Source organism: Sinohyriopsis cumingii, chromosome 9 (genome assembly GCF_028554795.1).
Source record: "Sinohyriopsis cumingii isolate HCF-2022 chromosome 9, ASM2855479v2, whole genome shotgun sequence".
Lineage (NCBI taxonomy): Eukaryota > Metazoa > Mollusca > Bivalvia > Unionida > Unionidae > Sinohyriopsis > Sinohyriopsis cumingii.
In genome coordinates this window covers 46608296-46625779 of record NC_142969.1, presented here as the reverse complement: position 1 = coordinate 46625779, position 17484 = coordinate 46608296, and the positions used below count along the sequence as shown (strand labels likewise).

Here is a 17484-nt window from a genome sequence, read left to right as displayed (position 1 = left end):
GAATTTTATTATTTTTAGTGTCATTTAAACATCACATTAACAAAAATAGCTAAACGCTATCTGATATTATTCCATCGCTAGGACTGCTGATATCAATGAAGATAATTTGGAGCATGCTAGCGTCGCTGTATGCAGTTGTATTGCATACTCATGCCATTTTGTATTTGTACATGCAGATTTTTGTTTGCGATGAAATTAAGAATACCAGCAATTGTTGTTGCAACTGAAACACAATTTGTTACAACTGCTGGTGATGTCATTGTTATTGTTGATAGCAATACGCCGGTTTCAGCGATAACAGCGGACGCCGAATACACAATTATATCAACGACAACTACACGTCTGCGATTTTTTTATGCTTTGCATACTCATCAACGATATTTTCAGTTTGGTTTGTCACTTGCATACTTGATTGTATCTGTAATGTTGAACGTTGATTGGAAATCTCATTATATTTTAAGTAGGTGGTAGTTTAGCGACTAATTCAAGACAAAATATAGTACAACAAACCTAATGTTTTTTCTCAAACATCAATACCATACATCCAGAGGATCCAGTTCGTGGATAACGCCGTGAAATTGTGGTTGATATCGTAAATGTCGTAGTACCGAGTACTGAGAACCTGTATATACTGGTAGCCTCAGCGCAATGTTTGATGGATTTATTGAGTGGTGTCCATAATTCTGATCCAATCTCTACTGTATATACTACATCATCAGTAATTTTTTTTTATTTTGGATAGTTTAATACCGATAACTGTTGGCTTTCCAAAGAAATCATCAACAATTCTGTTTATTGTTTTTGCGAAAATTTATAAACGTTTGTACATGATTAGAGTATTCATATCTAAATTTAGTCATTCCATCATTGATTGTCATTAACGAGTTCATCATCGGACTGTTGCTATCATCGATGTATTTCTTCGTTGCAGCGTCATCGATTGGTTCTGCTTCTCTAAGGACAGTAATGTTATTATTAGTCATATTGACATATCCAGTCATTGTGTCACCTGCGGTTAGTAAACGATCATTGATCTCAATTCTGATCGTGTTGTTGTTGCTGTCTACGTATCTTTTTCTTTCCACGTCATCGTCTGATTATGGTTCTCTCACATTAATAATTGTATTTTTACTCATGGTGAGCTCATCATATATCATATCTCCAGTTCTTCTGATGCGTTCAGTAATGAGTGTTAAAATCGATTCCTCCGAGATTTTTCTTTGACCATTTATAGTAAACACCACTAAGTTATCTTCGATCGCATCTATAATTCGCAGAATAATATCTGTAAACGGGATATGCTCGTCTTTGATCGTCATTGTTTATCCGGAAAAACAACAACTTCATTTTGGTCCACATTACGAGACTCAAAAATTAGAGAGTTCATTCTTGACCTCGTCAAGGGTTGCCTATTTAGATAAGTCGCCTTGCTGAGTTTTGCTCAGTCGAAAAGATCTTCCGTAAATATCTACTATTATACTTTAAGATCTGTTTAAAACGACGGTGGACGGTTATAACGTCTACTTGTATACTCGTGCACGACTTTATGAGGTGATATTGTTGATTATGAAACAGCTTTAGATTATAACAATTACTTCACGGCCACATATTGGCCGTTCTGTTATTGAATGTGTTGGTAATGTTGAACACGAGATGCGAGTGTTTTGAAGATGGGTGCGTTCCACAAATTCTTTTGGTGGCGCAAACCCATTAGAATACAAATAAACAACTCCACGTGGATCAATCACGCATGCAACCCAATGAGTACCTTTTCCAGAACTTCATTGGAGATCAATGATACCGATTTCAACACGGTTTGGTTGTTTGGGTAATTGGTCATAAAAACATCTTCTGAAATTTTTTATATTTAATTGCTTAGCAGCAGCGATTAAATCAAAATTGGACATAACGAGGATACTCTTTGCGTCTAACGAAGTGTCCCTGGAAGTTGAAAACCCTTTCCGTACCACGAATGGGGTTCCTGACAGTCTTAGACCCTTTCCTTCCTTTGTGAAAGTCTTTATTCCGTGACCTGTTGCTTTCTTTAATACTCTCCCAGCAGCAGCAGTTCCAACAGCACCAAGTGCAGCTGATTTTGCAACAATTAGGTTTGCAGCGGCTATTAACGCTGGTGTAGCTGCAAGAAGTGGAAATACACCATCCGCCTTGACTGCGTCTTTAATGAAAGATTAAGTCTAACAACGGTCTTTGGTTGTTTGAAGTCATTGATGTGCTTGAGCTGACGTTCAGTCAGTGATAGTTTATTTGGAACTCCTGTGATTTGATCTTGTTTTAGTGGTATTTTTGTTCTGCATTTCTTTGCTGATTTCGATTGAAGCTTTCTAATCTGACCAGGAGTCAGGGTAACACTAACATGATGATATGATATTATACTATCATGAGCGATTTAATTACATGTTTTCTACTGGTGCGTTAATGACTCTCATTCGTCCAGCACACCTTCAAGTAGCATTGTTTTGTCTGAGAGCATGACATTGATTGCTCTATAATCAGTAACACCGGCTGGTAGTGCACGTACTCGAGCTCGAAAATGTATGTCATCGACTGACTGTCTAAACAAATCCAGGTGTTCCATCGTGAAATAGTAGATCGGAAACAACGTCGAGAAACCCCTCTGAGATATTTGTAAACCAGAATCCATATTCAGATCACGCCCCATGAATGTCATAAAACAATGATAAGCACGTGCAACGTGATTATTTTCAAAATCCAGCAACACTTCTTCAGACATTTCTTGATGTCAATTTAGCCTTAAAGAAACCTCTCTAACCCCAAATGTATAAAATACGATACAATTTCGTATTTGATGAGCCCGTCGTCGGATATCTTGGAAAGCTATCAATACATGTCCTGGTGCTGAAACTCCCTTCTGTGGTGCGATCTGCCATGCAAATGTGCATACAGTTGTACTCGATCGAGTCTGTAGCCATTGTCAACCATGATAGCGTTGATTTGCGGCCGATCTCCATAAAAGAGAGCAGCAGTTGTCCTTCAGCGAATGATGGTGACATTACTGGCAGCCACAACAAAAGTTTTGTCAGTGTCACATTTCTAAGAAGTGCCACGGTTGCAGGACCATCAACTCCTTCAGCGTGCCAGATAGCATAGTCGTCCGTGGATTTTTGAAAGAGAACAACTGTATGTTTTGTCCCGCATATATAACCTTTCTAACATATTTGCAGAAACCAGAGATATGTGGTATTGCACAATTAAATCTTCCCTGAACATCAATTTGATTTTTACGTGCTGTGAATCCCAGATCAAAATTTGCATTTACAAAGAATAAACTTTCATTATCAACGTCGTCAGCCGTAGCAGCAACCTTCATGGGGTGCCGAAATGTATAAGGTCTGCCATCAGCGCGATCAACAGTATCTTTTGCAAACATCATTGACGGACCAGCAGACCGTGTATTGGGATGGCCCCAATATCATCGTAGCAATATCAACATCATTATGACAAACCCTTGAAACCCAAGGGTTTCAAAGGTTGTCATCGCCGGGGGCGGTTGTGGGAGATAAGCACCCACTTCCCTTGGAAATCTCCCAATGGCTTGCGTCTGATAGAGCCTCTGACAACCAAATCCAGCTCCAGGCCTTCACGAGTGGCGGAACCTGTTTAAACTGACTGGAGAAGGGATGACAGGCAAGCTTCTGGCGCCTCAAAACCAGATGCTTCGGGCAGATGGGGCTCGTTAACCTTAGGTGGTCGCCCATCTAGGAGAAGGTAAACTCCGATTTCAAACCTTCGCTGCCTTGCGACTATACCCTCTCAGGGGAAAGGTTAAGGGAGCAAACCCCAACAGAAAATCCGGAGTCGGAGTCCCTAAGGCGACTTGGCATTGATTTCAGTGTCATCTCGGCAACTCCTGCGACGCAGCTGGTGCCATGACGTATCGGCTTGTCCTTTCCCTTGGATCCATCAGCTGCGTGGAGAGGGGGATCAGCTGCATGGGCAACAGTTGATTCTCCATATCACCCTGCCCAGGCTTGCGCCCTGGAGAGGACACTCCAGCTTCGCTCCATAGCGTCGACACAACACGGGAAGCAGCAGTTTACCGGTTATAAGTCACCGCTCGATTGGCGTAGAGCCAGACGCCAGGGGTTGCTTTTGACGGTGGGAGAGATAAACATGTTTCACTGGACAGCTACCGCCCGCCTCAAACTGGGCAGCCCCCAGCCAATAAGGTGCCGTCCCGCCACAGTTCGCCTGCCTTGCTGGGCGTAAGGCTTAAGGTACGCAAGTACCTGACAAGCGGACTGCAACTACTGCATTAAGAAATAACAAAATAAAAATAAAAAAGAAGACTTCAATCCTCAAGCTAGGTACCTGGAATGTCCGGACCATGCTGACTGGGCTTTCAGATGATCTCCAGACAATCAGTGATGTTCGTAAGACTTCAGTCATCAACGACGAACTTGCAAGGCTCCAGGTCGACATCGCCTCACTACAGGAGACACGACTACCAGATTCTGGGTCCCTCAGAGAAAAGAACTACACATTCTTCTGGCAAGGAAAGAGTGCAGATGAAGCCAGAGAGTTTGGTTTTGGATTCGCTGTCAGGAACACTCTGCTGGTAATGATAGAACCCTGCCAACAAGGAAATGAAAGACTGCTATCCCTCCGCCTCCACACCACAAACGGGCCTGTCAACCTGATCAGTGTTTACGCTCCCACACTAAGATCCGCCACAGATACCAAGGATGAGTTTTATGATGAGTTAAACTCGCTCACTGACAAAATTCCCAAGGAAGAGAACTTGATTTTGCTGGGCGACTTCAATGCTAGGGTGGGTGCCAATCAAGACTCTTGGCCCTCCTGTCTTGGCAAGTTTGGCGTTGGGAAGATGAATGAGAATGGGCAGCGCCTTCTAGAGATGTGCTCGTACCACGAACTCAGCATCACCAATTCATTCTTTCAGACAAAGCCACAGCACAAAGTGTCTTGGAGACATCCCAGGTCTAAAAACTGGCACCAGCTGGACTTGATCATTACAAGACGGTCAGCCATGAAGGGTGTGCTTCTTACCCGTACCTTCCACAGTGCTGACTGCGACACCGACCACTCGCTGGTGTGCTGCAAAATGAAGCTTCAGCCAAAGAATATCCACCGCTGTAGGTAAGAGGGTCAACCACGCATTGATGTGAGCAAGACATCATATCCAGACAAGGCTGAGGAATTCACATATGCTCTTTCCAAGACGTTTGACTCAGAACCCCCCAACGGCAGTGCCAAAGAAAGATGGGATTACATCAGAGAGACTGTATACAGCACATCCACATGGATCTTTGGTAAGAAGCAATCAAAGAACAGTGACTGGTTTGAGGCTAACTCTGCCACACTCATGCCAGCCATAAAAGAGCGTCGTAGTGCTCACCTGCAATACAAGCGATTCCCCTGTTAGAAGACACTACAGGCATACAGGTCTACCAGAAGCAAAGTGCAGAGATTAGCACGGCAGTGTGCCAGTGAATACTGGCTTCAGCTCTGCCAGAGTATCCAATCAGCAGCAGATATTGGAAACATCAGAGGCATGTACGATGGCATAAAGAAAGCAGTGGGTCCCACGAAGAAACTGACAGCACCACTGAAGTCTGCCACAGGCGATACCATCCACAACAAGGGCAAGTAGATGGAACGTTGGGTGGAATACTACTCCGAACTGTACTCCAAAGAGAACCACGTGAACAATGATGCCCTCAACGCCATTGAAAACCTCCCTCTCATGGCCGAACTGGAAGAGAAACCTACTGTAGACGAACTAAAGAAGGCCTTAAAGAAACTGTCCCTAGGTAAAGCCCCAGGGAAGGATGGCATCACAGTAGAACTCATCAAGTGTGGATGTAGCATGCTTCTCACACACCTGCACGACCTTCTCTGCCCATGTTGGGACGAGGGTGCAGTGCCTCAGGACATGAGATACGCTAACATCACAACCCTGTGCAAGAACAAGGGCGACAGAAACAACTACAGGGGCATATCACTTCTCAGCATCGTGGGTAAAGTTTTCGCACGCGTCATCCTGAACAGACTGCAGACGCTTGCTGACAGAGTTTACCCAGAGTCGCAGTGTGGGTTCCGCGTAGAGAGGTTCACAATCGACATGATCTTCTCTGTCAGGCAACTGCAGGAAAAATGCAGATAACAACACAGACCCCTCTTCCTGGCCTTTATAGACCTCACCAAGGCATTCGATCTGGTCAGCAGAGACGGATTCTTCACAATCCTGGCGAAAATTGGTTTCCCTCCAAAGCTGCTAAGTATGATCCAGTCCTTCCACGATGATATGAAAGGCACAGTGCAGTACGATGGCTCAACATCCGACCCCTTTGACATCCGCAGTGTTCAACCTGGCACGACTGAAGGCAAAGAGCAAAGTGCGTGAAGTAACCATCAGGGGCATGCTCTTCGCAGATGATGCTGCTCTAGCCACCCACACAGAAGCTGAGCTTCAGCGCCTGATGGCCCGCTTTGCTAAAGCATGTGATGAGTTTGGGTTAACCATAAGCCTAAAGAAAACAAACGTGATGGTTCAGGACGCGGACCCCCAAGCATCAGCATCAACAACTACGAACTTGAGGTGGTGAGTCAGTTCATGTATCTCGGCTCTACCATCACCAACAACCTCTCGCTCGATGCTGAGCTCAACAACCGGATCGGAAAGGCATCAACAACTCTCTCCAGGTTGTCGCAGAGAGTGTGGAACAACAGCATGCTGACCATGAACACTAAGATCACCGTGTACCGTGCATGCGTGCTAAGCACTCTCATGTATGCCAGTGAAACCTGGACTCTGTACGCCTCACAAGAGAAAAGACTGAGCGCCTTTCACATGCGATGCCTCCGACGCATACTCGGGATCACCTGGAGCGATCGAGTAACAAACAACGAGGTGCTCGAGGGTGCCAAGATTCTCAGCATGATCACACTCCTCCGCCAACACCGCATCAGATGGCTGGGCCATGTACGTCGGATGGCTGACGGACGGATCCTAAAAAGACATTATTTATTCGAACTCGCCTCTGGCAAAAGGTCGATCGGACGGCCACATCGCAGCTTCAAGGATGTCTGCAAGCATGACATGAAAGCCCTTAATATTGATGTCAACACCTGGGAAGAGCTCGCTCTGGACAGATCAGGCTGGCGACATGCTCTGATCACTGGTCTGAAAGCCGGAGAGGACAAGCAACGCTTGCTAGCCGATGAAAGACGATCGCAGAGGAAGAAGAAGCAGCTTCATCCAACACCTGACACAACCTTCAAGTGCAGCAAGCGCAGCAAGTGCAGCAGGGACTGTCACTCCCGCATTGGACTACTTAGCCACAGCAGACGCTGCACAACCACCAACCGGGACATCTCTCATGGGCGCAGTTCCATCGTCTCTCGAGACTAATGGATGCCAACAACAACATGACAAACCTCAAATTTCCGACCATCAATAATATATCGTGCACTGTTAAAGAATGCCATTATTTGTTTATTAACAAATCCACCCTGACCATCACCATAATGATTACCATCTGTTTTTACAAGTCTACCCTGAACTTTAATGAATGCTTCAGCGGGTAAGAAATATCTACTTGTATCCTGAAATTGTAGTTCGATTCGAAATACCTTGATGCACCTTGGACTTGTAATTCGATTCGTCCACGTTGGTTTGGTTCTCGTGCTTCATAAGCGTAATATTGATAATCACGCACAGATTCACCCTGGAGAACTGGTGCATCCATGTCAAATGCTGGATCAGATACACGTTTAAACATTTAATTATAACTGTTATTGTCTAACACGACGATCACTTCTTGCTATCAGACTAGTGGTTATGTGTTTGTCTTTTCCTGACAGGTGTACACCAGCCAACTCTGCTAATTTTTTATTTGCGGTTTGATTTATTATTTTACTGATATTTGAAGGCATAGCTTTAGCGCTGGGTAAGTTTACTGGCTGTGGTTTACGTCGTAAACATCGTTCTGGTCTATTCTGAGAATTCTTTGCTGGCAACATCAGCAGCAGCACCAATATATTTATCACGTACAACATCAACAGCTTTCACTGATATTTTGTTTTTGCAATCGGCATTGTTTTCCCAACATCACTGATTCCATTATCGTAGATCGCTTTATATGCTGGTAATCGCCAATTTATCACCCTGACCATTACAGGTATACGCTGAACATTATGTATCAAATTCTTATTTTATTGTCACCGATATATTTACATACCCTCAATCACTGTGGTAATCGTCTCTGATTTCATCAATGAGAGACCTATGCACGTTAATGTCCATGATACCGCCTGTCAATAATCTCTGACAAATAGCTGCTGCTTCATTAATAATTTCTGGGGAATTATTACCGTCTCGTTTTCCGCCAATTAGAATTTCTGGTCGTTCAACATTATTAGGGTATGAGGTAATAAGACCACTTCATCGAGTGACTCAATCGCTCAGACCATTTCCAGTTGTTTCTTTTGCTTCCTTCTTACTTGGTGAACGTAAATCCTTCCTTCGTCTAATTTCTTCAAATTCTAAATCTTCCTATTTTTGTTTCATGGCTCGTCCAGCCACTTTAGGTTTTGACTTCATTTCCTTTTCTTTTCGTTTCCTTGATTGTTAATTTCTTCAAGTTGCAACTTCATTTCTTCTTTTTTGTCTCCTTTTCTTCCTTGCTTCTCTAATACGCTCATATTTGGTCTGGTTAAAGATGCCATTATTATTAACATCTTCCTCAGATCTCATTTGCAGAGTATTAGTGGCGATACGATATACATCCTTGACCCAATCAGCAGCTTTTAAAGTTTAATATATTCGGGTTTGACATACTTATCTTATTGATGATATCCAAACGCGGCAATATTAATTATTTGGTTTGGGTCCTTGATAGCGGCAACAACTTCAGGCGTAAACTTATATATTATCTTGGTTCTGGCTCTTGGCAGAGGTTGTGGTTGAACTTCATATTGTGGTTGAGAAGGCTCGAAGACGGACAGCAATATCAAAAGGCAATATCTCAAGTCAAGACATTCTTGTGCTAAATTAATTGCTGTAACAATCTAAGCTGGTTCGACAATTGGTTTAAATAACTGTTCTGTACCTTTTGTAAATTTCACCTGAGATTATTGACGCTTGTAGTTGTTGCTTGACAGAATCACGGACGGTGAGATATTTATTAATTGCCTCTAGTTGCTCTCGAGCTAGCTTAGACGTATGAGATTCCATTGTTGATATAATAATGATTTGATTACGCACACAGTACAGCAGCAGAGAGGGTGATAACCAACAATGACTGTCCGGATGTGTTAACGAACATACATACAAATTTTGAAAACACGAGCGACAAAGATACAGTAACAAAATGAGCTAACCCAATTAGAGAAATGTCGGTCGGTTAGAGGCTTCTGGTTGGCGTTATTGACCTTGTATTTTTAAGCCTTTATTTGTGAATGGACTTGCTCCAAAACTGGTCTGTTCACCCTCTCTGCTCCTGCATCACTTATTTCGTATCAATCCGAAAATTTGTTGGAATAATATAATGACTGAATTCAATTTATTATCCTACGTTTTGGCAGGGAGATTAAGTAATCGTTCAGACGAATTGACGGGGTATGAAACGGATGGTTATACCTTGTTAAGCGCCTTTTTTTCTTGGAGTCGGTTGTTAATCCGGAGAGTAGGTGGGAGCTGGGTTAGGTAATGGTATTAATTGGCTATATGTTGCATGTATCTATTATGCAGTGTGTCAACCAGGTTCATGATTGGGGTTTGATCTAATTGTTGGTATGAAGTCTAAACTCTGTATTGACTTAGAATCAATATTGTTTTTACGTATGGCGTTCTAAGCGAATAAAAAATAAATAAAACTATAGTATTACGTGAAGTCGCCTCAATTTTAACATTGTTCCTCCAAAACAGTGAGAGATAATCTGTTCTGTGTTGAACGAAAGTCGTTTCCGGTTATTTAGATAAATGCAATAATTTGTTCACATTTGTTGACAATATTTGTTTTTTTTGCGAATATTAAGATTTGTGTCTGTCACTATCTAATGTTTAAAGTTTTGTGAGATATACTAATTATACTAATAATTAACTGCATCCTAGAAGTTCAGAGAGGGTAACGGTAAGACCTGCCCAAGAAAAGGCATAATTTTGACAGCAACATAAGGAAGTTATAGTCGTACGTTGATACTGTTCGTTTCTGATTTTATTCGTGATGTAATTATTTTTGTTTTCATATGTACATTATCTTTTTGTCCATGAATATGTATTGTAAAGAAATTTATATATGACATATTGCATTCGCTTTTTTTGTCCATGACAGTAGATGCATTTTTTGAAATAATGAGCTAGAAATAGATTGATTACTTGGGTTTTAGTGCTGTATATAGCTTTGATTATGACCTTAGAAGGTTCTTACAATGGATCCGTGAAGTATAGCGACAGGTGTGTGAGGTATGTGTGAATGCCAGGTGGTGATAATGACACGTATGTCAAGTTGAGATGTAAAGTGAGATAGAGACGTGGGGGATGTCTATCAGGAGGAAGGAATCAACAGTTATTAATTCCTTTCTTTTGTTTTGTTTTTATTTTAATTTCTTTCATTTGTGTTGAGTTATAATTTGAGAGGATATATTTGTTTATTTAAATTATTTAATTTAATTACAAAGTGCTCATACTATTACTTTGAATTCCTGGGAATTCATTTAAAACGTCATAGTAAGACTATTATAATATATCAAGATATTTAGCGCGTCGGCACATTCCACGCCATTTGTATATCACCATATTCATTGAGATCGCCATTGTATTTCATTTGGAACACTATATACTTTTGACACGTTTTATAACGTCTAGAACAATTTGACATTTTATTTTTGAATTGAACTAAAAGTTTCGTTGGTTTCTTATTTAAAGACCATAAAGTTGCAACACTTTCTTGTATGTATCACAATCATTCAAAGCTTTAAAAATTGCAAGCTTTTTCTCTTTCCGTTGTTCTCATGAGTTGCTTGTTCCCATGTTAAAGAGCTGTATTAGATAGAAACGCTGGAAAACAGTTTTGTAACTGCATTGCTGGCAGCATTTGTTATCTGACTGATTATATATTTATCTACCTATCAATTTATTTTCATTCTCTCTGTCTGTATATATTGTTTGTGTGTCGTCTACGGACCAACATTTGTTTTAAAACAGTGGCACATTAAAGAGATCAGTAAGCTAAAGTTGACTTTTGGATTGAAAGATACTCAGGAAATGTTTGATTCTTCATTTAGTTTTGCCCGTCACCCCTGCCGGTTATAGGCCGTCCACAAAAGATCGCCAGAGACTTTTGTCCTGTGTCATCCCCTCGAGCTGACTCCAGGTGTGACCTAGCTTAGTGATGTCAGCCTCAAGGTCACGTCGCCAGGTGTTTCTTGGACGGCCCCTTCTCCGCTTGCCCTGAGGGTTCCACCTCAATGCTTCTCTGGTAATGATGGTTCGCGGCATATGTGGGGCGTGTCCTATCCAACCCCACCCTATCTTCTTGATCTCGTCCACTACCGGAATCTGGGAGGTTATCTGCCACAGGTTGGCGTTGCTGATGGTGTCTGGCCAGCGTATCTGGAAAATTCTTCTTAGGCAGCTGTTGATGAAGGTCTGAACTCTCTTTACGGTCTACGTGGTGATTATCCAAGTCTCTACTCCATAAAATAGGACTGACTTCACGTTGAAGTTGAACAGTCTAATCTTGGTAGGATATTTCTTTAGAGCTTCAGATGTTCTTGAGCTGTATGAAAGCTGCTCTTGTCTTTCCGATTCTTGCCTAGCTTCTGCGTCTGTGCCACCCTGCTGGTTGATAATGTTGCCCAGACACGTGAATGACTCCACATCTTCCAGGTGATTTCCCTGCAGTGTGACTGGGTTGTTACTGACATAAAAGATATTGAGGATCTTGACCTCGTCTTTGTGGATGTTGAGGGTAGCCTGTGCTGATGTTGCTGCCAGTACGTCGGTCTTGTCCTGCATTTGCTGCTGACTGTGGAACAATAACGTTAAGTCATCGGCAAAGTCAAGGTCCTCAAATTGACACCACAATATCCACTGGATCCCATTTCTCCGCCCATTGGTGGATGTCTTCATAATTTAGACGATGACGAGAAGGAAGAGAAACGGGGACAGCAAGCAGCCTTGCTGCACGCCAGTCCGCACTAGGAAGCTGTGTGTGTGCTGTCCTGCATGAATGGCTCTGCAGGATATTCCGTTATAAACATTCTTGATCAGGTTTACCAGTTTGGTCGGTATGCCGTCGTTGCGAAAACTTTTCTAGAGTGTCTCTCGGTCCATGTTGTCGAATGCCTTCTGATAAACGACAAAGCTGATGTAGAGCGAAGAATTCCACTTCGTTGGTTGCTCGACTATGATGCGAAGAGTAGCTATGTGGTCCGTACACGGTCTGTTCTACCAGAAGTCCGCTTGCTCGTCTCGTAACTGTGTCGACGGCCTCCTTCATCTTCTCCAAGAAAACCCGGTTGAATAATTTCCCTGGTACTGACTGGAGTGTGATTCCTCTGTAGTAGGAGCAATTACTGAGGTCGCCTATTTTTAAACTTGATGAGGTATTTCTTCTTCAGTTTAGTCGGTTTTTCTTCTTCCTCCCAGATCTTCTCAAAGAGGGGGTACAGCATTTCCACTGAAGCCTTAAGGTCTGCTCTGAGGACTTCTGCTGGGATGTGATCAGGTCCAGCTGCCTTGCCGTTCCTCAGCTGGATGATGGCTTTCCTCATCTCGTCCCTGGTGGGATTGTCACAGCTTATGAGGTGATCTGTGTTGGCTGGGTGGATTTCGGTCGGATTTAGTGGTAATGACCTTTTTCAACAGTTCTTCTAATTGTTCTGCCCATCTCTTCATCTGGTGATAAGTACTTGTTATGGTCCTTGCGTGTTCTTTAAGGGTCTCTCTGTTTTAATGTACTTGAGGGACCTTCTTTTTGGTGATGTCGTACAGCTTCTTTATGTTTCCACTTCCGGCCGCCTCTTCTGCCTCTGCTGTCAGTCCTTCAACGTAGTTTCTCTTGTCTATCTTGATGCTTTTTTCACTTCTCTTTCAAATTCAGTGTATTCTTTTTGTCTCTTTACTTTTGCAGTTCTTGTCCTACTGCTATTTACTGCTGCTTTCTTTTGTTTCCGCTCCTGGATTTTGCACAATGATTCGGCTGAAATACACTCTTCCTGCTGATGCTTCATGGGGCCTATTACTTCTTGGCATGCTGATTTTACTGCCTCCTTAACTTTCTGCCGTCTGTTGTTCGCATTGTCTTCCTCATCTTCAATAAACTCTTGCTGCACTTGATACTTGTTGCTAAGCATTAGTCTGTATTCTTCTTTAGTTTTTGCATCTTTCAACAGGCTGATGTTATACTTTGTTCTCTTCTCTTTTGTGCCCATCCAGTTATTCCTTAGCTTAAGTTTCATCCTTGGGACAACTAAGCGGTGGTCAGATGCCATATCTGGTCCACTATTCAACCAAACAGCTTGCAGAGATCTTCTGAACGTCTTAGCTAGATTCTTCATTTGAGCTCCTAATTTCCTGGCTCTTTGTTCTACACTATCAGGCACAATCAGGTTTCCCTTTTTAGACAGTGAATAGGTCACATTCGTTTCGCATGCCTGTGTATACAACTCCATTTTCATTTATTCATCACCATCATCATAATTATCATTACTCTCAACATCATAATGTAATGTATTGCCATGTATGTTGTGTTTGATCTATGTTTAATTATATTTAAACTATCCACCGTTCAGTTTTCACCATCAAGCATATTGGATTATTTTTAAACATACCTATAATAACTGTAAACAACTTTATTCGGCTTGTCCATATTTTGCTTTTGCTATGAAAAATTTTAACATGCATTTGCTATCACAATCTCTGTCTGTATGTTGTCATACATATGTTTTTTCACAAGTGGAATAAATGAATGTATCAAATACGATTTTGATATTTGTTTAACAATCTAAATACATTTTTAAAATATAGGTTATCATGTACATGTCAAATTCTATTGTGGAGTTTCTAACACCTGTCCATCAAAAGTGTACATTAAAGCAAGTATACATTATTCCGTGTGAATTATCCTATAGTTATATTTTGGTAAAAAAAACTCAGTACGAATCCCTTTGTGGGCTCGAAGATATTTATCATTATAACTTTGGTGTTTTGCCACTGGAAACGTATAAGAAAAAAAAAAGAACTAAACAGACACATTGTTTGTTCTTACTATTTCGCTATCTATGTTTAATATCTCACATATGATGGTAATGTAATGGCCAATTCGATAATGTGTTGGTCAGTAGTCTCAGTATTGGTCAGTAAGAAAATATGATGGTATAGATTTCCATTTGTCCACATGATATACACCATTGCTTCTGTAGCTGTAAATCTGGTTGAAAGTGATTTCCTTCAGTGTTTAAAAGCGATCTAAGGCGAACACCTCTCACTAGCATGGTTGACACATTGCACAATTTATACACATCTTATATAACTGATTACCTCATGTGTTCAACAATGAATCCTTGAACAAAGGCTAATTAGTATAGTGTAATTGTCCATTTAATAGGAATGGGAGACAACCCTCCCAACCCTTAAAGATGATTATACAAACCATATCCGCCATAACTGCATCTGCCTACCCCAAGATACAGCAATAATTCGAATAGTCAAATGACTTTCATACATTGGTTACGTAAAAAAATATGAATAATGTTATGTCGCTATAATAAAACAAATGACAAAGGATGCAATTTCCGATTGCTTAAGATATCATTGCTTCAAATAAATATACGAAATTTGTATCATGTGTTATGGTTATTATATTAAAAATCCTCGTTCAATTAAATTGTAATTCAAATGTACAATACAGAAATAGGTATCGAAGGTAAATCATATTGAATACTAAACGTACAGGTCAATAAAAATGCCTATGACTAAAGTATGAACATAAACAAAGTACTACATTAATAATTGAATTTCGTTGAGAACTCACTTTCCATCGACGCTTTTCATCATGACTTTCTTGACATATCTCCTCGTATATGTGTGAGAAGGGTCCATGACCTAGAGAACAGAACAATGCTATACGATGAAACTGAGTTTCGATTTTTGAGATGCATGTTTGTGGTAGAAGTGATCTAAGGTATCGAATGAATGAATATTTGGTCATGAACTCAACCAATTGATACGTAGTAAGCAAGAACATTGTTCTTCAATTCAAAGCTGTTAAGGTTTATTTGCAGTGAAATCTGACAAAATTCACTGTTTTTGTATGTATTTAAGGAGTTATTCAAGTGATTATTCGTTTATTGGCATACAATGTACTCATATATTTAAATTCCTTCAATAAACGTTATGCAGGACTATTTACATCTTGAATTTCATATTTTCTTTTTTCTTTTAGAATTTTATAGCAATATCAAATTCTCAAGCGATACTATTTCTGCTTTTGATCAAGTTACTAAAATTATTTGATGCAAAAACTCCGATTACAATTCAATTTATATCATTATTTCGAGATATGTATATCCCATTTTCATGCTGACTTTACAAAATTATGATGAAAATATCCGATGTATCTGATTCGGAAATATAGTTTTATTTGTATCCATGTCCGCAAATTGTTTTGATGATAAAAATGTTGCAAATACTGTTAAGGCGTTCATTTTGTCTGATACTTGCCTGATTCTTGCCTGACAAAAATATTTTATACGAATTTCCTACTGGAAATGTGATAAAGCGATCTTGTCATGAATTGTTGTATCATCAATATTTGAAGGTATTAAGACATTAACATGCATATAGTACTGTAAGTCAAAGACATAGAATGGTAATAGGTGGCCTTGTACGATCAAATTTACTTACTATGCAGATCAACACAGATTTCATTTGTTTTGCACAATCCAAATTCTATAATGGTTAGAATTTAAACCTAGAATCACTCTCCTCATATAAAATATTGTTCTGGCCTCTTTTACAAAATTTAAATTTTGAAAAGTACCTAAGTCATGACAAAGTGCAGCAATTCGTATGCATTCCTCTTCCCAGGGCTTCATTTGAATGCTGTCATCTCTGATGTCACATCTCTTTAACCCGTCTATCATTTTACATGCAAGACAATACACACTAAAAAGGTTAAAAATAATCATTTAAAGACACGATTTGAAACCTCAAATATTTAATTCCTAACAAGAGAGACGCAATTTACCTTTTTTGATAGAAAAAAATGACACAAAGCAAAAATATCGAAACATAAACATAATAGGAAAACTGAGCGTGGATTGAATTATATGCTCACAAGCTGATGTGTTCTGAATACCAAACCCAGCCATATCACAAATACCATAACATGATATTGTGCAAGTCGACATTTCAAGTCAAATGACTGCTAAGGTTTAATATTACAGAATACAATACGAATAAATTAAGCAGCTGCAGAAAATTACTATCAATTATCACCCACAAGTGCCTTATTGAAAGCAAATAATTGGAGTATTGAAATGATCTACAAACCCAAGACTGTGTGCGAATCGTGTATGAGTTGCACCAGGGTAGACATAGTCTGTGCGCCCGAGTTGTTTAATAAACCGCAGTCTTTGAAACTCCTTGGTGTCGATGATTTGGACAGCTATTGGGTCTAGCACTATCACACCATGCACAGGATCCAACACAATCTGTATTACCCAAAACGTACAGTCGATTATTGCATTATCCAAAAATTCAATCGACTATTTCATTGAGAACAAATATTAGAGCTAAAATGACATTTTTATCACAAATGCGAGAACATAGTGTAAATTTTATGTTTGTTCTGAAACTAGCTCCTTTGGTCCTAAGAGTTTTCACATGCAACATAAATCGGGCGTAATTACGAACTGATTGTATGATAAGAAGCACATATTGATCCTTATTGATAGCAACAGAAACTAAATATATTATGTTTAAATTCCGTTAAAAAAAAATAGTTCTTGATGGAATCGACCAACCAATAAATTCAAGGCTTGAACTTTTTTAGCATAAAACAAGCATAACAATCGTGGAACTGTTCATCGTATTAATGTACTTTTTCATGCATTCACTGTATTTAAACTGTTGGTATACTAAAGTATTACAGGAAATTTCATCTTTTAGTGAAAATAAGCCCCTTTCAAATCGAATAACAACGCATGACAAACATTTTGGGGGAAGGAAAGTGAGAAATAATGTTACATATGTTTGTCATATCAGGAAATTTATTCCACACACTACTTTTGCAACAAATACTGTGCAAATAAGATAAACATTCAACAACAAATTGGCTTTTTCTAATGTGTCATTTTGCTAGAAGCGGCAATTTACAAACATAATGACCATTTTTATATGATTGTATCGGGACTTCTAAATGTTATGTTTCAGCTTCTGCCATGACATTACTTTTTCATCAGATATGATCTTTG

General features: G+C 40.1%; 1 protein-coding gene across 2 annotated transcripts in view; it reads right to left on the bottom strand.

Annotated features, from left to right (window-relative positions):
- The window catches only part of LOC149791743 (deoxynucleoside triphosphate triphosphohydrolase SAMHD1-like), a 73138-nt gene that overhangs the window by 27832 nt on the left and 27822 nt on the right, over nucleotides 1-17484 (bottom strand). For both annotated transcript variants that reach the window (XM_089969256.1, XM_089969257.1), the window contains exons 4-6: nucleotides 16562-16722; nucleotides 16050-16174; nucleotides 15042-15112 (exon numbers count right to left, since the gene is read on the bottom strand). In XM_089969256.1, coding sequence (XP_089825382.1) covers nucleotides 15042-15112; nucleotides 16050-16174; nucleotides 16562-16722 — 357 coding nt within the window. The remainder of the gene's footprint in view (nucleotides 1-15041; nucleotides 15113-16049; nucleotides 16175-16561; nucleotides 16723-17484) is intronic.